General features: G+C 41.1%; 1 protein-coding gene across 2 annotated transcripts in view; it reads left to right on the forward strand.

The window, feature by feature from the left end:
- Nucleotides 1-21,723, forward strand: part of nhsb (Nance-Horan syndrome b (congenital cataracts and dental anomalies)) — a 64,945-nt gene extending 43,222 nt beyond the window's left edge. The window contains exons 2-13 of one of the 2 annotated variants that reach the window (XM_088992293.1): nt 8,127-8,279; nt 8,359-8,495; nt 9,015-9,062; nt 9,410-9,454; nt 9,572-9,616; nt 9,822-9,884; nt 10,081-10,276; nt 10,437-10,568; nt 11,761-11,913; nt 12,868-16,014; nt 16,087-16,207; nt 16,815-21,723. In XM_088992293.1, coding sequence (XP_088848419.1) covers nt 8,127-8,279; nt 8,359-8,495; nt 9,015-9,062; nt 9,410-9,454; nt 9,572-9,616; nt 9,822-9,884; nt 10,081-10,276; nt 10,437-10,568; nt 11,761-11,913; nt 12,868-16,014; nt 16,087-16,207; nt 16,815-17,451 — 4,877 coding nt within the window. In that variant the 3' untranslated portion in view covers nt 17,452-21,723. The remainder of the gene's footprint in view (nt 1-8,126; nt 8,280-8,358; nt 8,496-9,014; nt 9,063-9,409; nt 9,455-9,571; nt 9,617-9,821; nt 9,885-10,080; nt 10,277-10,436; nt 10,569-11,760; nt 11,914-12,867; nt 16,015-16,086; nt 16,208-16,814) is intronic. The other variant, XM_088992294.1, reaches the window with a different exon arrangement.
- Nucleotides 21,724-23,781: the final 2,058 nt, after the last annotated feature.

Raw genomic sequence — 23,781 nt, forward strand, 5'->3', positions numbered from 1 at the left:
ATTGGCCGCATCACTGAATAAGCTGCAGGGTTGAAAGTTTGGGAAAAAAGTAATGGTTTATAGTCCGGAATTTACGGTATATTGATGCTAACGTTAGCATGGGGCTTGTCAAAGGGTCCACTGATATTCAACGGTTTCATTCATGGTATTGTTTCATTGCATTAGAATCACGACAGAACCTTTTCTCTCCACAAAGGTGAATCCTTCCGTCCATTCAACCTGAAGTGTACGATACGTACTCGTCATTTTTTTTTACTCGTCAGGCTTATTTAAAAGGGGGCGTTCACCTGTTTCGACATCACCGGCCATAGGTCAGTATCATCCAATCAAAATTGCGCTTTCCGCCCACTGCTTCCCAAACAGGAAATGAACAGCGAAAAAGCGAGAATATGTATTTAGTTTTATCGACGAACCAGATGAAATAATCAAAAGAGCCATATATGGCTCCCGAGCCATAGGTTCCCGACACCTGACCTAACCTGTAGTTATTTTCTTGATATTTTTCCCGTTTTGGCTGGCTTATAACTGTGACATGTTTTTTATGTCTGACGCTGGACCTCGTGAGTCAGCCTTGTGAACCAATATAGAGATGCCATAAACATTAATCTAAAAGTGTATTTAATACGCACACATTTGTTGCGAGAAATGATTTGCAGGTCAGAAGGGGCACAGTAGGGATGTGGAAGAGGGCCACGAGACAATAGTGCAGGTGTGTAGCGCACAGAAAGAGATGAGTCGGGAGAATTAGATTCAAAGGAACATTATGAATATGGATGAGAAGAAGTTCAAAGGCACATCAGGGCTTTGCTGAAAAAAAAATCATGAGACTTGTTGAAATTTAACAAGGGGGAGGTGTTCTCATTTCTATCAGGCACAATTATTTGATTACAGGGGACATACAGTATCAATGTTTTGTTTTGTTTGTTTTTTGGGGGGTAGGGGTTGTATTATTTGTACTTTATAGCAGTGGTCTCCAATCTTTTTTGTGAGAAAAATGCACACACTTGTCAAAAAAACACTTTTTCCTTCCTATGTCATGCGACCTATTACTGTCTTGTCTGATGAGGAAGGAAGTATGATAGATTTGGTGTCAAATAAGCCTCAATAAATAAAGTCAATACTTCGCCAAGATGTACTTCTGTTTACAATGTTCCTAGATTTTTTTCCCTTCCTCCTATGTCTGAAATATTTTCCTTCCTTCTTTGAGATCCCTTGTGTTTGAATGGCTCGTGGATTTTATAACAACGCAAGAGAGTGGCTGGTGAGCATACTTCAATGGTCACTTACAGCATAGAAGCATGTGATACAAATTCGCAGCATGTGGTGGATTAATGCACCTAATGCTTGGTCGCTGACTGCCCCCCAGACCCTCCCCGTCATCGTCCACATGTTAGTGCATCATGAAGAGATTACAGTCAGGGACAAGCCATGCCCGAGCGGGAACCTACCATCATTCTCAAAATATGGGGGCAGTGTTCCATGTGAAAAACACAGCTCGACGGCAAGCATTTGTCATGAAATATTATCCCTTTTGAGTATAAACTTATTTCTGGGGGAGTTTAAAAAAAGACTTCTCCTTTCTCCACCGGACTAAGCAAGCACGGATGTTTTCATTTCATCTGATGATGGGAGGGGAAAGAGAGGACAGCAGGTGGGCGAGTGATGAGGTGGAGGGGGAGGTTGTGTGACTACAGATGTTGCCTGTCTAAATGTTTCGCTTTGCACAGAAATATTTTAGCAGAGTTCGTGAGAGTGCCTTAAAAGCCGTGACATCCAGGGGAAATGGAATGATTGGCAAAGAAAGAAAGAAAAGAGGGAAAACGGGGAACCGGTGAACAGCGGGAAATGATGGCTTTGACTTGTCTCAGGATCGGTTGTGTCCCCGTGCCGTCGAAAGGTAGGGATAAAACAGAGTTATTCAAACATTGTATTCTTACATACATGTAATTTGCATCTGGTTCTCAGAGTTGGTATGTGAGTAGGGCATCGCTGAAATAAAATGTTCTGTGGACAGAATGTAAACCATAAAGCTGGTGAACTCGGTGAGGGTTTTGAAATTCTGCAAACTCATTTTATCATATCGGTTTTACCCTTACGTACCGTGTATGTCAAATTAAACCCATTCTGGAGGTAATGAATCTACCCTAAAGGTCGTCCTTTTCATCTTAAAATGTAAAGTACTTTTCTTTATGGGACTGCAAAAAAAAATATATAGGAATCCATGTAACAGGAATCCATACCTACCATAAATTATCTACCAAATTATCTTTCCAGTGGTAACAGTGCTGAAGAGATAGCCTGAAACCATTCCCACAGTTCATGGTGACAAAGTCAAGGCCTGGGGGCCAAATCTGGCCCATCACATTATTTTATTCGGCCCGCAAAAGGAAATCATACTTGTGAAATTCCATTATACTTACTAAAGTCCGATCCAACATTTCAAATTGTCCCATGTAAACCACAATAACAGTCATTATTTTTTACTTCAAATGAAGACACTGGCTTATGTCTGCTTGTGGCTCGAGAATAAGCAAATCTATGAATTTAATAAAGATTAAGATGCTCAGTAAAAGGCTCCCAAACACAAAATGGTCATCGGCACAGCAATATTCAAAAAAGCAAAACTATACTCACAATTTGATGACAACGCTCTGATCTTACCTTTCCCGGATAAATCCAGAGGGTTGTGTCAGGAAGAGCATCCGACGTAAAAGCTTGGACAAAACAAACATGCCAATCAAACCTCTGAAGATGGAGGACACTGATTCGCTGTGGCAACCCCTTGAAAGGAAAAGCCGAAAGGAAAAGAAGATTTTTGATTTTACATTTGAAAACTAGTTATTCATGAATTTGTTGTGCGTGTGTGTCATTCTAATGGTTTCCCCAAATTCATAACGTCCCCTGAGAGGAAACTGCAACTACAATGTGACAAAAAATGACTTTGACACTCTTACCATAGTTGCTTGGTGTGGAGGGTCCACTACATTTTGACAGGTTCCAGCACAAACCTCAACTGTTGTGGTTTTATCTGAAGGCTCTCGCAAAATCTCCGAAATGTAAAAGAATTTTGTCATGTACATCAATACAAATGTTTTTGTTTGTTTGTTTTTTTGGTCAATGGGAAGCTGAGTTTGAAAACAGTACAGAAAACTTTGCATGTTTCAAGACTGCACTTAAATCATGGCATTTTGCCTAAAAAATGCGAGATTAAAAGACAAGGTTTCATCTATTTCCACATGTAAATAAGGTCAAATTCGCATATATTTTTTCCACAATAACTATGTAATTTACAAGGCACGTCAGAACAACATCTGTGACACTCTGACGAAGGCGGAAGGATACGCCGAAACATGTCAGGGAATTGAACACCTAAAAAATACTGTCTGTAACAAAATAATCTGTTGTAAATTAGATGTGTGTCATGATCTGGTTGGCGACCAACGGGTGGCGCTGTCGGCCCCACCTGCACCTGCACAGGTGCTGGTCGTCCCGATCAGTGGCGGACTGCCACGTTCGGATCAGCCCTGCCTGCAGCCTCGCAGGTGCTGGTCGTTTTAATCAGTGACACTTAAAAGGACTCACGGCACGACCATCCGGTGTCGGGTCATTGTTTGTTGTATGCTTTGTATGCAGTTGTATGCATTGTATGCTGTGCATGTGTTTGTTTAATCTCTGCAGACTTCTACTTTTGGTCTTTATTTGATACTTTGTATTTTTTCTGTTTGAATGACTTTGATGTTTTAGATTTTATTCCTGTTGACTTTATTTTAATACAATTTCTCAAACACAACCTGCTGCTCCCTCCTGCCTGTTTTTTGGGATCCACATCTGCCATCACCACCTTGCAAACCGTGACAATATGGAAGTAGACAGGATGAACTTAATACAACATAATAATTATGGTTGGATATTTTTTCCATCCATCCATTTTCCGCTCTGCTTTATCCTCACAAGGGCTGTGGGGATAAACAAGCATCCGTGCTCATACTCACACCTAGGGACAATTTAGAGCAGGGGTGTCCAAAGTCGGTCCTCGAGGGCCGCCGTCCTGCCTGTTTTCCAGCTCTCCAAGGAGCAACGCACCTGATTCAAATCATCAGGACCATTTTGATGCTGCTTCAGAGCTGGCTGATGAGCTGATTATTTGAATCTGGTGTGTTGCTCCTGGGAGAGCTGGAAAACAGGCAGGACAGCGGCCCTCGAGGACTGACTTTGGACACCCCTGATTTAAAGTGTTCAATCAGCCTGCCAAGCATATTTTTCGGGGTGTGTCACACAAGACCGGGGAAAACATGCAAACTCCACGCAGGGAGGCCAGAGCCAGCATCGAACCCTGCACTTTCGCACTGTGAGGTTCAGATGCTAACCACAAGGCCACCAGAATATTTCATCTGCTCCACAGCCCATCAATTAGTCATGCATTGGAGTTTAAATATGAACATTTTACTGACAATACTTTGCGAGATTTACATTGTGTGCCTCTAGATAGGAACCACTGTGCTGCAAAGTTAAAAAAAAAATCTATCTATCCATATATATATATATATATATATATATATATATGTTCCTGCAGAAATATGCACCAGGTAGTCTTTGAAGAAAGAGGGAAAAGTGCAAATATAACACTTTCCCCTTTCTCTCTGCATTATTGATTCAGTAGTCATCATCAATTACTGTCAGACATGTTTGAAAAAGCACAAAATGCAAAATGTGATTCAAGCCATTATGATATGGGTCTTCTTGACTGTGCTTGGCATGTATTAAAAATGAACCACATGTGAGAGTTAAAATCACAAATGGTTGTCTTGCTGGTGCATACGCTTTGGAAAGAAGTAAACGTCAAGAGCAACCTCTGGCATTGAGATTCACGATGACGCTTGTCTGGCGCTCTTCGGCTTTTGTTCTCCTCTACGCAACTGGTTCTTCCAGTACACTTGTGACCACAACTATGTAACAGCAGTATACGACGAGCTTATCCACTTAGCGTAGTGGAGTGTTGCTTGACCCAGATATAGACTAATACGGCCTCGCTTAATGACTTTTTTTAAAAATAACTCACCAACATCTTGACCTTTCTCAGTCTTGTTTGGACTGTCAAATTTCTGTTCATTTCTTCTTGACTTATTTTTTTAACTACTGATTATTATTTATTACTCACACTCCATTTGTCATTTCTCTCTTCGAATGGGTTCGTCAAAACTCAATACAAGCTTCTATTTATATGCCGATGACTCACAGGTCTGTTTTTAGTCAGACGGGAGCACAATTTGGGGAAACACAATCCAGTTTTGCAGATCTTCAAAATTGCTTCATAAAGAGCTGAATTAAGTTATTGGGTCCTTTGGAACATTTTTTTGCTACCACGGATTTGCAAATGAATTTTAAAAATTGACTGATAACTTACATCTATTGTGACATGAGGGAGTGTAATTGTGGGCATGTGTAACTGCGATGCAGAGTATGCTAACTCACGCACCAATTTAATCAGCACAGATGGCCCCAAATGATCCTATAATGCAGTTGAGTGCAACTTTAGACAAAATGTTACGCATGCATTGAGATGAAGTCCACGGTGGCTGCTGTATCCCTCACATCAACCTGACTCATGTGCTCTAGCAACATACTTTCGGGACTGAAATGGTACAAAACTGGACGCCTCATGAAAACAGGCAGTCCAGTTTAAATGACGCAGAATCAAGACATCTACTTGGCATGCAAAGCAGAACTGGGAGATTGGACCATCTGAATATTTTGCGACAAGTGCAATTGCTGATGTGTGACAGTCAAGATGTTTGACTTTACCATATAGTATTTCCTTCAATGGTGTCATCCTGTCGCACCTTGAGAGCACAGATATATGTTGAGTTTAAACAAACATGCACTTTTTTAGTGAACTGCAAAAGAAAGCTTCCAGAGGGAAGGCGGGTGAAAAACATAACTAGATGTGAATCGAATTGAAATTTGCAATACAACGTTTGACCTTCAAGAGGCGCTAGTGCTCACGCTGCACTCAAGGAAGGTGGGATTTTGGATTGATCCCACTCAGATCGTGCCAGTTCCGACGACAAAGCAACCCAGTTAAATGTAAACAACCAAGATGCCCAATTTTTATATACATATTTTTACTTTTTGTTCTGGTTCATCACAACTCATTTTGACCGATAGAAAACCTTCTTCTTAATTTCAAGCACATAAGAAAATATGCACCCAAGAAAAAAAAAATCATATTGCGCCAAAATATTTTAACTCATTCACTGCCATTCCTGAATTCATTCAGGAATTGGAAATGGTGACGTGGAGCGCAATTCTCAAAATTGTTTGGGTTATATTTTTTTAATAAAAGAGTCTTTTACTGAGACACGCAAAGAGGTGACAAGGAGGGCAACAACTGTTCAGACCTGGTGGCGTGGTGGTAGCGGGGAACTTCCTGGAATACTCCGACAACGACCGTGCGGAAGGTGTGGCTTTTATAGCCAGAAGGCACAATTAAGGGAATGGGGAACAGGTGCGTGAGCCGGGTGAATCAGGAAGGGAGGGGCCGTCTGAGAGGAGCAGCGGAGGAAGAGACAGGAGGGGAGGGGCACGCTTCTGACGGCGACGAACATGTGACATGCGTATTTGGGTCAGCAGAACGACACAGTAATAAAAATCGATAATACGAAATATAAAATGATAAAAATGACACTAAAAGTCAATAGAAAATGTTCTTTAAAAACAACAAATTGACATCGTATACTATTCTGTCGTATAAACCTCGCGTCGGCCATTTTGAATGCTTTTCGATTTACGACCGTTTGACTTACGACCGTTTTGTCGGAACGGAACTGGTCGTAACTCGGATGTTACCTGTAGTACTAAAACTCAATACAGTATTCTGTGCGTCCTGCAATTTCAATGAAAATGATAAAAACCCTGGCACTGGAGTGGACGCATTTTTGCACATCATCTAGCAGTGAATGAGTTAAACAAATACCATTCCATAAAAGAAAATCCAAAACTCTTGTTTTACAATTTTTTTGAGACTTCCTTCATGATCTGAACTTATTTCAGTTTGAATTTAAAACAATGCATTGTCTTCACATTCTTTGGGCTTCAGAAGTATGTCCGTTTAGATAAGAGATTAATTCTCGTCAAGAAAATATTCCTTAGATATCCAGAAGGAATGTTTTAAGGATCTTTCCATAGACACAGATAGCAAGTGGAAGTAACTTTTTTACCTCTGATGCAGTCAAGATCATAATTCTTTTGGCCCAAAGATAAGAAACTATCCGGAAGTGTTAGGTTCATTCCTCACTCCATAGAAGGAACTTGATAAAAACAGCCTCAAGATTTGCTCGCCAAGTGCAAAAGAATGTGAACTTGAACATTTTTTTCCATGCATTCATCTTCTGAACCGCTTGTATCTTCACGAGGGTTGCAGTGGGTGCTGAAGCATATCCCAGCTGTTTTAGGTCAGTAGTTGGGGGGCACCCTGAACCGGTTGCCAGCCAATCGCAGGGCACATAGAGACGAACAACTATCCATGCTCACACTCACAATGAGCTACAATTTAGAGTGTTCAATTAACCTGCCATGGATGTTTTTGGAATTTGGGAGGAAACCAGAGGACCTGGAGAAAACTCGCACAGGCCTGGGGAAAACATGCAAACTCCACACAGGGAGGCCAGAGCGGGAATTGAATGTGGGACCTTTGCACTGTGAACTCGATGTGCTAGCCACTCGATTCCCGGGCTGCCCGCCAAACTAAATGTGTATCAAAAAAGTATTAAAAACATACATAATAAATTCATTTTCCCTACAATGGAAAACCAGATTGCATATTACGCGTCCCTAAAGAGGTGACGAGAGACAGAACAGGCTCTTGCCTCCGTTGTTGTACTGCAGTAATCTTACCAATCGAAGGTGCTGTTGCTATTTATCCATTTCATGTGATTTGTGACATGCATTGATTGTGTAAAAAGTGTATTTTGGTTGCTTGTGAATAAATGCAAAGCCCCCATGTGATAAAGGAATCTCGATGTGCACTTCAAATGCCAACAAATCTTTCAAAACAAACGCATGCAAAATTGCAAAAGTGACTCACAAATCTTCGTTGTTTCCCTCTCTCTTTTTCTCTCATTTTTCAGCCGTGTCAAACTTGGATATTGAGAGCAAGCTGTCAGTTCATTACCAGGCGCCATGGCATCAACAACACAACGTGTTCCATCAATGCACCCGACCACCGTGTCTGGAGGAACTTCACAAAAACGCTCACTTCAGCCTCCGGGCCTTGCACAGAGGTGACGACTATTTTGGCCTGGAGTTCCATTGTGTCCTTTTGGACGCAGATATTCATGTTAGCGTGTTTCCAAATTACAGATGCAAAACAGAATGAGAGGTCTACGAGTCGGGAGAGGAACAGGGTGACTATCTCCATCTCAACGGTCCCCGCTATACCCACCTTCCCTTCACCACATTCCATCAGACGGCAACAGAGAAGTCGGCTGGCGCGAGCGGTAAGCAGATGAGAGCATGAGCGAGAACAGGCAGGTGATTGTTCCTGCTCATCTACACTGAACTCTGCTGAATTTTACAGCCATCGTGTTTTTATGTACTGTATTTGCACTGCGTGCACAAGGACACATCAGAATATCACGATGCTTGCCTTCATCGCAGGTCAACCTTGTGCCGCAAATGTCAGGAAGTAACTTAAAATTCAAAAATTATATATGGACGGACGGCAGTCCTCTGGTTAGCACGTCTAGCCCACAGTGCAGATCTCATGGGGTTAATTCCTGTGTGTTTGCATTTCCTTGCGGTGACTGTGTGGGTTTTCTCCCGCATTCCCCAAACATGCACGGTAGGTTAAAGGAGCACTCTAAATGGTCCTCTGTTATGCGAATTTTGTCAACACAGGGAATGAACAGACACTAAAGTAAGTCGACAAACAAGAAAGCAAACGGGTCAAATTTTGGTTTTAAATGTGTTAATATAATTGAACTCACCTCACATCTTATTGTGGTCTTGCCATGCAGCAAGAAAGAGAAGAGCGAGAGCGGGAGTTAGACTATCAACCCAGGAAGGTAAAAAATATAGATATATACATATATAAAATCCACCTGACCAAGGGTCACCAACATGTTTCCCATGGGCATGTTCTAAAAAAGAGTTTACCACTGAAGTGATAATATGAAAACCTTAATATTTATATACAAGAGGTTGGTGTCAGTTGGAAAAATGTTGGTGAGCCTTGTTTGACGCCATCCCGCCGTGCATTGTAAAAATTGTCATTGTATCTCATATTCACATTCATCATTACTACGTATTGTGATTCGATTGAGAAATGTAACTCATCCAAGTCGTTCATCATATCGCTGCCTCTTTTCCGTGACACTAACTCCTGCTGTTATTTCCGTTTCGCATCTTCAAGGAGAGGACGGTGAGGGAAACAGAAATCCAAACCGTTCCGAGAAAAGTAAGAATGAGACGCGAGGGCAGATCTCGATTCGCACAGATATGCAAAGCCTCAGTTGCTGTGGTGAATTTTTGCATGTGATGTTGACTGTCATTATTGTGTTCTGTGCCTCTGTAGGAGAGACCAGGGCGAGAAGCGGATAGTTACACCATACAAAGAAAGGTAAATTTAATATAGAGGCATGGTTATTCTTTAACGGATAAGATTTTTAACAATCTAAGAGGATTTTTGCAATAGGGCAGGACAAATGGCAGACAAAATAACCCTGAACTGTGATTTTAGAAACCTCTCATGAATTCACCCATCTCTTTTTAATTTTGTTCATGACATTTTTTGTCTTCTCTTTTGTTGCTCCATTTATTCATAGTTTGAGTGCTTTTACTCACTTCATCCTATTGAGGGATGCATCTTCATTCCCTGGAAGAGAAAGGTATTGGATCTGTGTTGTGTGCTCAACTTCTTTGTGTCCCATTTTCACATTTGTTTTGCTCGTTTCTTCAGTCTGATTCATTTAGAGTAGAAACAATTCTAGGATTGCGGGATCAACAATGGCAAAATTCCTCAACGGCAAGAAGGCCTACTTTCTGATTTTAATACTTCTTGTTGCGGTTGACTTTCACTTGAAGGCTACCTCAACAGGCGAGGGAGACGATGATGACGAGTTAACAGGTCACAAAACAAAGACCTCGGCACCTGCTGTCCCCGCCACCCCGGACAAACTAACCAAATGGTCAAAGGAAAACGTGCCTCACTCCGATAAGAAGCCAACTTCGGATGATTCTCTTGCCGTCTCCTCCTGTATCATCCCAATTAACGTCACAGGTAAAGTGTAAAAAGGTGACCTTTGAATCGTTTTCATCCTATTTGACAACTACAAATGAAATAACCTTGATCCCCAAAGTGGGCCTTTCACCCCAAAATCTGATTACTTTTCCCTTTGTGATCTGGAGTCGTCGAAAATGAACGCCATTCTTTTTTTCAGGAGTTGGATTTGATAGAGAAGCTAGTGCACGTTGCTCCCTTGTCCATTCCCAGTCAGTTCTTCAGAGAAGAAGAAAGCTAAGGAGGCGGAAGACCATCACTGGAATACCCAAACGAGTACAACAGGATTTGGGTATGTTGGGTGTTATTGTTCTTTATTTCTCCCTTATTTTTATAGATTTATGGATGGCTCAGATCTGGGGAAGGGTCATATCATTATACTCATCCTATCCTTCTTGGTACAATTATGGGGTCCCACACAGGAATCATATACTTAAAGGGGACATATTACAGGGATATTAAAATGTATCTTATTGCTGTGTGTGCGTGTGTGTACGTGTGCAGTGAATGTGTACGTGTGCGTTGTGTGTGTGTGTGTGTGTGTGTGTGTGTGTGTGTGTGTGTGAGTGCGTGTGTGTGCGTGTACTTGTGTGGTGTGTGTGTGTATGTAATTAAGCCCAAAGTTATTCATTCTCCTACAATGCATCAAGTCTATTTGCCACATATACACACACACACACACACACACACACGCACACACACACACACACACACACACACACACACGCACACACACACACACACGCACACATGCGCACACAAACATACACTCGATTTTTTATTATTGTATTTGGCAATGGAAGTACAAGGTGGTAAAAGAATGGTACTGCTGATTTTTTTTAGTGAAAGGCATTTTCTAACAACTCTTAGTGAACACAGGGTTAGCAAACCAAAAATTATTTTTCAAAATAACTTATTTTTAAAATGACACATAACCATTATATTTATCATTGAACATAGTCTTAAAAAATACAATGGATAATATAAACATTTCCCTGAGAGACATTTTGAAGTAATGGTTTACATTTTACCATAATATCATTTTGTTGTATGTTTATAAACCGAGGACCACTTATAATAACAATTAAATTAAAAAAAAAGTTTAAAATTTCCTACTTTCTGTGATGTAACCACTACCAGCTCCAATCAAAACAAAAAAGGCACAAAAAGATCTGAGCTATCTCCTGGTTCATCTTTGTTTCCTTTTTTATTTATTTGTTTTCATGTGCATGCAGTCTTACAAAACAATGTACAAATGTAATGTACATTGTATTATATATATTCTTTTAAAATGAGGCTACCGTGTTGCTGTATCAACAATTTCATTTTGTCAACAACAACGACAACAAAATGATCAGACCGGAATCAGCTAAAGCGCATTATTACAGCCTTGTGGTGTCACCATCTCTCCCTCATGTTCCATATTAAAGTGACTTCAACATGACATGACTGAGACTCAGCATGCTATGTCATTTTACATTCAGACTCCGATGAATCACCGGTAGCAAGAGAGCGGACAGTAATTGTCCATGCCAATCCGCACCAACTCTCGCTGTGTCACGAAGACTTCTCAATTAGTGATCGGCTTCACCACACTCGAGATTCTGGCTGCCAAACCGATGATTTCCTCATAGCATGTAAGTTCCTTTGAATGTTTCCTCATGCCATTCCGTCCCATTTGTCCACCAGGTTGTTCAAAGAACAAAACACGAACGACAACACAATTCCTAATAAAATCTCCTCTAAATACACTGTCACTGGATAATTTCATGTCAGCCTTTTACTGCTGCTACATATTGGAAAACAAACACCATCTGTTGGCCATGCTAACATCAATCAGCCATCCACCACTTTAAGATACAGTGAACCCCTACTATTCACGGGGGTAACAATAGCACGTCCTTCCGCGAGCAAAAAGAGAAATACTGTAATTATTTAATAATAAAAAATGTATTTATTGACTGAGGTTGGTAACAGAAAAAGAAGGATCAGTCAAGCACAAACACACCGAATCTAGCATAGACACAGACATGAACCAAAGTGACATCAGCGACTGGATTCAATAGTTCAATTATTCCGCACAAAAAGACTCAGTAGCTAGCATACAAATCTAAATAACACGTGGGCACAAATTGACGCAATATCACACGAGGCCAAACAAATAGGCAAATAAGCCCTTGACATAAACAGTGTTCAGTCATGAAACCCGTCATTTAGTATGTACTCAAAATCATAAATGTTGACGAAATACACTACAAATATTATGAGACAAGCAAATAAATTATTTGCAATTTTCACTTTGTTTGAGTTCCAACATAAAAAACACACCACCTGATTAAACTAAAAAAATATCACCAATATTCCACAAAATAGGATCCAAAGTAACCCTCATATTGCTTTGGCGAAACACAAAAAATGTGAACTTTTCAAGTGAATAAGTTAAAAAGAACTTGCACATTTGCAAATTTCCATCCGTGAATATGCAGGGGTTCACTGTCGAGCAAGCACTGCAAAATCCAAATGGTTTCGTCAGTAATCAGGTGATATAATGAATGTTGAACAACCATGTATTCCCACTGTATTTTGTGCAGGTACAGCTGCTCCTTCCAGGAGGCGCATCAGAGCTCAACGAGGCCATCAAGGAATCCCAGCATCTCTTTCCCACTCAACTGGCAACATTTCTTCCCTTGGTGACCAGTATGACTCGACATACGCGAGTACCACAAGCCACACTGTACGCTTGCGATCTCGTAGCCTCCCACGAGAAGGAGGACGCCTGATGGATAGCGATGAGGACGACGATGACAATTATGATGACGATGATGATGATGAGGATGAGGAATTGTCACCATACGAACCAGAGGATTTTATTCCGCCTGGTCCCAGTCCGAGGCTCAAGATCATGATGATGAAGGATGAAGAAGAGAGCACTGATGATCAGGCAGCTCCTGAGCCATTGCAACTTGGAAGCCTAAAAGGGTTGCAACGATCTGGGGACAGAAATCGAGGAGAAGGGAGTCCTGAACATTGCTGGATGGAGAGAGGCCGTTCTCGCTTGCCCCGCAAAGCTGACATGGGCAGCTGCGAGATCTCTTCGAGTTCCGATACATTTAGCAGTCCAATTCACTCTGTCTCTACAACAGGAATGCTGAGTAGCCACGCAGACCAAAAGGAAGACCACCAGTCCTCCAGTGGAAACTGGAGCGGTTCCAGTTCTACCTGTCCATCCCAAACCTCTGAAACTATCCCCCCACCTTCTTCTCCACCACTTACAGGCTCGTCACATTGTGACTCAGAGCTGTCACTCAACACTGTTCCCAATGCCTTAGATGAGGGTTTTTCACTGGATCCTACGTATCATTCTGAACTGAGACCCCAAGGACCAGGCCACCGGTCAAACTCATTCACATCCTCAGCAACAGACCAGCTGGATGATGCAGGAGTCAGTACCGCCAGTGAGGGGGAATGGGCATACCCTCCAGACCAGGACCAGCATGACCCAGATCAATACCATGATCAGACTCAAAACCCATGTCAAACCCACAACTACAGCTCCAAACAAGCTCCAGAAGACCAAACATGTTTCAGTGAAAAGACCAACAACACGGACATAGACACTGATTCTCCCTGCTCATCTAATACAGGGGGTGTATACGCATCCGAACAATTTGGCAAGAGTAATCAAAGACACTACATATGTAATAACTATGCAGACCAAGAGACCGATTGTATTCAATCCAACATTGTGACAGCACATCCCATTTCCCAAGGGGTTTACTCCTCAGCCTCATCCGACTACAAATCAGGCACTATGACGCTAGGGAGGCCCTGTCGTCCACTTAGGAAACCCAAATTAAAACCACCTCCACCTATGCGAACGTCCTCACTGAAAGTGGCTAATAGCAGTGTTGATGTTGGAACAGACACACAAGCAGATCAAGACCAACCAAAGACAGTTAATGAACAAGAATTGACACTGTCTTCCACAGATATGAAGTTGGAATTGGAACTTGGGGGCATTCCAGAACCTTTAGAAACAGCATGTCTTGTGGCAGAGCCGATGGGAACTTGGGTGATGGGACTGGGAGAAACTGTGGATATAGTGGAGCCCATGTCCTTCAGCTCAGCAGATACACACTCGTTTAAGGATGAAGGAGCTGTGCAATCTGACTATGCAGACCTTTGGCTTCATAATACTGAGATGAAGTCTAGCAATTGTGAGTACAAATCCCTCTCAAACTCAATCACAGCGACAGGCACAACTGTCATGGATTGCATCAAGTCCCCGGACAGCTCGTCCTCCACTGACACACAATCCCAGACTCTTTCAAGGTCCTCTGAGACGAGAGCTGCTAGTCCACCCCGCCTGCCTGGAGACTTCAAACTTGGGTCACCGGAGAAGTTAGCTGGTCTGGCATCACCATCCAGTGGTTATTCAAGTCAATCAGAAACACCAACTTCTACTTTGCCCTCCACTTCAGCAGCATTCTTTCCAGGCCCGCTATCCCCTTCGATGGGCAAAAGAAAGCCCAAAGTGCCAGAAAGAAAGTCCTCGCTTTCGTCCTCGCAACACTTTCCGAGAGATGGATCTTCTATTACCTCGATTTACAAGAGAGACCCAGATTTCCCACCGCCTCCTTCTCAGCTTGATCTTAATATTATTCACGGTGGTTATGTCAGACACACACTCTCACACAGAACACAACATCTGCACACACTTCACCATAGCAAACACAGAGTAGCAAACGTTATTCCCACTGGAAATAAGATGTCAGTCACTGAGACATTAAATAGCAACTCGCCGTCATGTGCAAATGCTGCCGCTTTGATTCCTAGCTCTAATATGTTGACCATAACTCCATCAATTTTACGTTCAGTGCAGCTTCACTCTGTTAGCAAATGTAGTAATACTGTGACCAGCTCAAACCTGGATTCTGCCAGTGCAACAGCAACTGCTACCAAACCCAAATGTTCTACCAGAAGCACAACTCTAGCCCCACCCCCAATGAACACTCGGCCACTTCCTCCTCGGAGACCACCCCCCAGACCTCCATCACAGGACCACATCACCTCCCCTGATCACTTTCAACCAACTCCTCCTGGACGTCACCCTGATGGGCCTCCATCGTATGAAAGCCTACTACTCAGACAAGATCGATACGGGCCTGGAACCTTCTGGTCAATGACAGCATTCAGGACTCGTATAGACCCATTTTCAGAACTCTCTGATGACAGCTCGCCTTTGCATCGGCCGGTGCCCCGTGCTCCTCACCCTTCACCGGTCGATCTACACACACATATCCGCTCACACACAGAATTTAGAGGGCTGACACATTCAGCTCATGCCCACCCAGAGTTTCGGATCTTGGGGGAGCGTTCTTTTTCCCAAGATGATGATGAAGAGGAGGAAGATGACGAAGAAGAAGAACCAGTAAAAGAATCACAGAGGGCCACATGTCACAGGGTGGGCATGCGAACAGATCACCCTCCCCCTCCAGCCTATGAGTTTGCTGGAGGATTCCACCTGGACTCAGGGCCCTGGACTAGTCCAGTCAAAGTGCCTGGTACCGCAGTGGAGACATCGCACCCTTACATAATCAGCGATGCCAGGAGGATAAGACAAATGGTGCAGGAAGAACAGGAAGAGACATCAGGTGCTACCAGAAGTGCCCATCACCTGCTGCCACACGACAATAATGACTCCACCACTCCTGACACAGAAGACTATTTCAGTAAAGGTAAACTTGTGTGCATTTTAACCTACATTATCAAACATGCATCATGTGTGATCAAAATGTTTTCTGTTGCAGATTCCACACCCACTGACAACTCCCTTTCCCCTTTAACGGAAGACGGCAAAGTTGATGACGATATCACAACATCACCCAACAAGTCGAGAACCACTGAGGATCTGTTTGCCATGATCCACAGGTGCTGAAATTTTACCACGACATGCAGGATTCAGTCGATTGAAAGCACGGGTTTCGAAACTGCACATATGACACATCCAAATTTGAAGAGTGTGCAACCCCCTGTGGCACACAAGCCTTAACCTGACAGTCTACACCATATTCATTAAAAGTGTGAGTGCCTGGGCTGATGAGACAGTTTGAGATGGTTGAGTGTTCTAGGTGAGTGTTATCCTCCCCTCTGTGCTGCAGCTGGAAGTGGTGTAGAAAGTATTGACCTATGACCATGTCAAAGTGTACTTGGGCACAAAACTGAACCCTGAGTTGCTCCTGATGCTGCTTCATCAGTCGGTGAATAACAAGTCAGAAGTAATGCGCCTTGAATAGCTTCAATGGAAAGAAACGTAAAATAAGGGAAAGCTCATTCGCTATTCATGTAAATACAATATACAAATACAAAATACAATATACATGCATATATTGTGCATTCATTTATTTTTTTATCCATATTGGTATACATTTTTAGCAGTTTGCTCATTGTGGTGTAATATGAAAAGCACATTCAGATCTTGATGTAGACAGTATTCATCCAGCTGTCTAAAACTTGGTTCTAACTTTTTCCTATTCAGATCCAAGAGAAAGGTCCTGGGACGTAAAGATTCGGGAGACTTAAATGTGAAGTCCCGACTCTGCCCCACAATACCAATGAATCCGAACAGTGTCATCACCAATGCCATTTTGCCACCGCCCCCTCCACTCAACACCCCAGCCACCATACCCACCTCTTCCGGGTCACAACGTGTCCCTGTTCCGATCTACCGCAGCGCCAAGAAATCCAGTACATCCAATGAAGAGTTTAAACTGTTGTTGCTTAAGAAAGGCAGCCGATCTGATTCTAGTTACCGCATGTCAGCCACAGAAATTCTGAAGAGCCCTATTACTCCAAAGACACACGGGGAATCCTTTCCAGATGGCCCCACTGGTCAAGTTGAAGAAACACCCACAGTGCACCAGGATCCGCCATTCGCCAATTTGGACCCAATCCAGATCCCGGGCCTCTTTCCCAGGGCCAACTCTGAGAGCTTCACCCCTAAAATCTTGCCTATGACCGCTGCATCTCGACAAGGACGTTCTCGGGTCCCTCCAGTAGCCAACAGTAGTCGCTATAGTACTCGTAGCCGCCTCTACACTGCTCCCATGCAAGCCATTTCTGAAGGGGAAACAGAGAATTCAGACGGAAGTCCCCATGACGACAGATCTTCGTAGAATCTGTTGACAGATACACTGTTTTTTCGAAATGCCCTCCTTACTACTTTTATAATTTTATGTGCGTCCTGACGCCTTTTGTCGACACGCACGCCAAAATCGTACTGGCGCGAGAATGAATTAGGAACTGTTAGGTTTCAGTTGTTGTGAGAAACAGAATGACAAAGGCTCATGAGAAAAAAGTTTAATTTAACAACTATATAAAAATGATTGCTTCTTGATAGATAAAATATCTATTTTGATTGAACTGTCTTTTATATACGTATCAAAAAAGGAAATTACGTTGAACAAGAAAGATAAAAAATGACATTTTGTGAAAGGACTGCATGTACAGGCACATGCAATATTCACTGCTGTTTGTACTTCCTGTCTTGTTTGGTGTGGGTGTGTGAACTGCTTTCTTTGAAATTAAAAGAAAAAAAAAATCATTAAAAAATTATACATATATACAGTATATATATAATATTCTTCGAACTGTTGTTGCCCAAGCAGTAACCAGACTTTGCATCGAAGCGCATTATAAAAATTCCTTCCAACTAGCAAGGTTTATCTTGCACGTAGGTTACAAAAAACAGGGAGCTGTTATTTCCGTCGGCAGACTTGGGATCAGAAGCATAGCATAAAAGACAACCACACAGTTCTTCACAGAAATCATCTTGAAAATTTTAGTATGATGCATGTACTGTATTTTTGTAAAACATCTCCAAACATAATGCTAAAGTTTCATCGTGTTGCATGGCCCGAATGGTAACATCCCCGAGATTGTCAACTGTTTTGTGATTCCTTCGTATCATATGGAAAACGATCCTGTGAGAAGTTTTAGTCACTGATTGATTTATACCCCATTTCCATATATCCAAATTACCGCTGGAATATTTTTTTCTGGGATTTTAGCAGATGGGGTCCATTTGTGGAAGACTTTGGGACAATCGCAGTGGCCTTTCTTTGCTAGACCTGCTTGTGATTGGTGTGACTGACTCTACATGGACCTTAGCCAGAAACATATTTTAAACAAACCTAAAAACCAAGTCACACGGTTGTAACTTCCAAATGGAAAATTTGCATTTCGAGGCAGTTATAAAGGCACCATTCAGTTCAAATCATGAAAAATACTTTAGAGGGTTCTAAATCGGGTTGTCCAGAGAGTAATTTCCAAAGCTTTCCAATCACTTACTCTCTTTTGCACTTGACGATTCTTCAAGAATATTCAAAAGAAGTTATATCTTATAATGAAATTCCAAATGTATATTTGTATTGAATATAAAGTCCTATCTATATAAAACAACATTTTTTAAACAAGAGTGTAGCAAAGAAGAACGGGTCTCACTGACATGACGTACAAATGTCAACAATGAACACTGTTCTCTCCTAGTTGCCTATCCTTCATTTGCATTGACCCAGTCACACCAGGCAGGTGAGAGCTCAACGTGCCATTTTATCTAACTTGATAAATATTATTCATCTTGAAGACACTCCCCAAATTTTAAACTCAATTCATTCATGGCTGTAGTATGTGGCCGCCATTTACAGACAAAGGTTATCTTCCTTCTCCAATCATATTGCAGCAGTGCACTTAGAGAATCAACTAGAGCAGGGATTCCCAAACGTTCCCTCAAGTGCCACCTAAAAAAGTACTTAGCCTCCTCAAGTATACCGTCGTCTTGACATTAACATTAACCCTTCTGTGCATCCTGAAACCTGATAGATAACATGACAACCTGTTAATTATAGTAGCCATCCCTGAAAGTGTTCACATGGGGCCACACTAGTTGGCCCCAGTGTTTATTGTCAAAGTATTGAACATGGGAACCTAAGATATATTATTTTGATATCGTGGGGTTTAAAAATTACATCTAAAATCTATGTTTGTTTTTAAACAATATATATGGTTCATGACTGATTTTAAAAAGAACATATTTTTCCCCTCAACTAAATACAAATGTAGATTTACAATAGTAAATCTACTTCCACTGTCTCAAAATGGGTAGCTAATTTTATGCTTTCCTTCGCTTCTCAAAGTAACGCCAGAATAGAAACCAGCTGATTTTAACAATGTATATTTGCCATGTTGTCTGCCTCATAACCAAGTCAAGAATATTTACTCCGCAAATGTAGAAGCACTAATTTCCGTGCTGCTTGCAAAATTTGAGAGATAGGTGTTACGCCCTTAAATACAATATTATATTACAAGTATTGCCTCCTACAGCAGCTAATTTTCAAAAGAATGTTCTGCATGTCCATCCACTGCCATGATCTGGTACCTGAAAAATTGTCAAAATTGACACATTTTTGTCAAGGGGAAAAGTTGTCTGACTCATGCACTAATTGCTCGCAGTAATAATGACAGGCTGAGGGGGCATGTTGCTTTGCCTGCAGTGACTTGGTTGTAAAATGTAACATTTTAAAACCGCAAAATACCGGGAAACTGGGGATAGGGCCATGTCCCTTGTGAACCATAGTTACATGATGCACAATTTGCACATTTACGCTGCACTAAAATACATATGTAATTGTTGAATTCAAATGTACAGTGTTGCACAAAAAGACCAATAACACTTTACTGAAATACATGAACAAACAATTGCTAAAGATGAAATGCATTCTTAAAATTCTTGAAATACAACTGAAGTGGACTTGGGAACTACAGCAACAAGAAAGTGATCATCGATTCACAAGTTGAACTCTCACCTGCCTATCACAGCAAACGTAACTCACATGTAGAGACCGCACTTCAATTGAAACCATTCACTGTATTCTGTGAATACCTTGCCAAACATATTGTTGTTTGACTATAAATGCTGGATAGATCGGTGGGTAGGTAGATAGGTGGGTAGGGTTAGTTGGATGTGTTGGATGGATGGATGGATAGATAGATAGATAGATAGATAGATAGATAGATAGATAGATAGATAGATAGATAGATAGATAGATAGATAGATAGATAGATAGATAGATAGATAGATAGATAGATAGATAGATAGATAGATAGATAGATAGATAGATAGATAGATAGATAGATAGATAGATAGATAGATAGATAGATAGATAGTGTAGCAGGCCAAAACATACTCAGCGAACGTAAACTACAGAACTGACACTGTGTAACTGTGGGGTGAGTAAAAAGCTGTGAATTGCGCATACAAATTTTACCTTCATGACACCCACATGGCTTCTATATTTTATTTGTTGCGTTTTCTTTCACATGCATTCAGACACAAATGGAAAAAAAGAAATGAAAAAAAACAACAACTCCACAATATGTTTATTTTTTATGAGGGATGTCTCCAAATGAGAAAATAATTTGTATTTTCTGTTCTAATGTCAAGTTCAATAGTGTGTTCAATAGAATAGTACAACCTGTCTGGCTAATTCTGTTCTGTATAGTTGTGATCACAACAGGGGTTTATCTTGTACTGTATATCTTACTCACTGGACAATCATATGTTGAAAGAGACTGAAAAGAAAATTCTATCAAGAAATCAGAACACTTGTGGTGCTGGGTTCTAGTCTTGCTTGAACCGCAAAAGTTGGTATTTACTTTGAATTGGAAAGGGACAGCATGAAAAAAATAAAGAATGAGAGTAAAAGGCTGAAAAGTGACTTGTAAAATAGTCGTTCTACTTTTGTTCTTGTTAAAACTTGAATTCCCATTTAATATTGTAGACAATGGATGTGAATGGGTTACCGCTCCGCCACTTGAAGAATGCAATGTGAAGATTCCATTTTAAAACTTGGAAACAAAACAAACAAAAGAACATGGAACGTGTTTCAGATTTGTCTGGTGGTTTTTTTTTTTCTTCTGTTCATCTATCACGACGAATTGGAATTATTTCTCAATTCATTGGCTACATTGCACTGTTGGCTCAGTCAAACGATAAAGTGGGGTTTCCATTCAAAATCAATTCAAACTCTTATTTACAAAAACAAAAAAGCCTTTTTTTATTTGGGAAAGTAGCAAAAAAACATTTTACTCCGAAATTGATAACATACTTGCTTCAAGTGTTTTAATGTTTGCATTCAACTTTGCTGTAATGAGCTGTGACAGACACTGGACATTTTTTTTCAAAGGTGTACAGTATTGAATAGCACTAAAAGAGTTTAAACATTTCAAATATATGTGAGAGAACACGCAAGTGTAACTGTCTATTTAAAAGAAGCTCCAAGTTTAAAGGACATAACAGATTTGAATCGTTTTTTTGTATTTTTGTATAAACTTGTAAATACATTTTTGAAAGAAAACAATGTTGAAATTCCTTCTTTTGTAAAATAACCAAATAAAAGAATGAAAACAAAAAGCTTGTTCTGATTCATTACAATCGGTTGTCACGTTTTTTTAGACTAGTAATGGGGTAGATGAAGAAATATTTCTACAATTACAAAGTCGCCACAAAGTCTCTTCACATAAGACAAAGTTCGAGGGTTCGACACCTGAAAATATACTACTCGCGTACAGTTATTTGATATTTTTGCTTTATTTTTCCCAGAGCATTGTGAAATTCTAAGCTTCATCACCCCGAATCACAAGTGCACCAAAATAATGTTAACACTAGATGGAAGTATAACCCCAGTTTGTTATATACCCAGACAGGAACAAAACAACGCAGATATATATTTTTTGCAAAGCTGCACTCATATAATTTTTATTGCTAGTGACTGGAAGTAATGAGATAGGAATACTACAGTTCGGTAAAGTCCTCATGTATCTTTACTCCAGTGTGTTTTTCTGAGGATTTACGCTTAATTGTGTGTTACTTCTTGGTTGAGTGAACGCCGGCGCGAATGGCTGCCGCTGCTCACCCGGCAGGGAAAAAAAATATTATTCTGCGACTGTAAAGTATCCTTGAGAGTTTTGAAACAACGTTATTTCAGACTCTGACTAATGTAAAAAACATCGTTGTCCAAACTACAAACTCGTTCCCTCTGATCCTCTTCCTCCCTCCACCTCTGGGTGCCCCCTGCCCGTCTCAGCACGATGGGAGAGTTCTTTCAGCCGATCTGCCCCCAAACTCTGGAGCTCACTTCCTCCCAACATTCGTAACATCGATTCTCTTCCCACCTTCAAATACCATCTCAAACCTCACCTATTTAAAATTGCATTTTCTGGTTAGCTTTATCTACTGTTTCTATTCATAATTGCATTCTATTTATTATTGTATCTATGCTCGTCTGTGACTGTAAAGTGTCCTTGAGAGCTATATATAAAATCTATTATTATTATTACAACTCAAAAATGCATGACTCAAAGTGAAAGGTAAACGAATAGTTGATACTTCTGCCTTTGGCACAATGAAAATTTTAAATTTTAATTTTTCAAATATTCAAGATGATGCTACTTTCTCCTCAACTCAACTATTTGGAACAAGGCTTAATTAAGCAAAGTATTAATTATTTGTATCCATCATGCACACCCACAGCCACCCACAATCCGCACCACACAGCAGCGCTCTTTGATGTTTCGTGTCGGAATTCATTATTGACTAAGTAGGCATGTTGTAGCTAATTTTTCAGTGGGGTGGTGGGGACCCTAAGGGGGAACAACAAAATGAATAGGGAAATTCTGCATCATAATTTACGTTTTCAAAGCGTTTTACAGGTCCCGATAAACGGTTTCTTGAATATTTTGAACTTTCCAAACGTTAATCAGCAACATTCTAGACAACAAATGACTGCATTTCCTTTGTGGTTATTGGTGGCAAGGTTCTGTTCTGATCTGATCTGTAAAAAAATTGAGGGGCACAATGATGTTCTTGGGGTAATCGATGAAAAGGTTTCTTCAGCCGTTATCTGTACTTTTTTTGAAGGTGTCGGATGTTTCGATTCTTATCCAAGAAACTTCGTCAGCAAACTAAAGTCTTACTGGTAGTTTAGGCCCTATATATATATCCATACTGTCCAGACATGGCGGTGCCGGACTCAGCTAAGATAGGTCCCTGCTCTCAGGTTGGGGGGAGCAGGGGACTACCCCTGGTAGCTGCTCCGCTGATAGTTCCTGTCGTTCTGACTAACGACTGGCCTGATTGCCCCATTTCGACCGGTATCATCTCATCAGAACGATCCAAATTGAACCTCATACATCGTTCATACAATACCTTGCTTAGGCAACATATGATTAGTAATACTGATGGGGGGCAATCAGGTCAGTCGTTAGTCAGAACGATAGGAACTATCAGTGGAGCAGCTGCAGTGGGTAGTCCTCTGCTCCCCCCAACCCGAGAGCAGGGACCTATCTTAGCAGAGTCCGGCACCGCCATGTCTGGACAGTATGCATATATATATATAGGGCCTAAACTACCAGTAAGACTTTAGTTTGCTGACGAAACCTTTTCATCG

The sequence above is a fragment of the Hippocampus bargibanti genome, linkage group LG03 (genome assembly GCF_051943395.1).
Source record: "Hippocampus bargibanti isolate YZ-2025 linkage group LG03, ASM5194339v1, whole genome shotgun sequence".
NCBI classification, from domain to species: Eukaryota; Metazoa; Chordata; class Actinopteri; order Syngnathiformes; family Syngnathidae; genus Hippocampus; species Hippocampus bargibanti.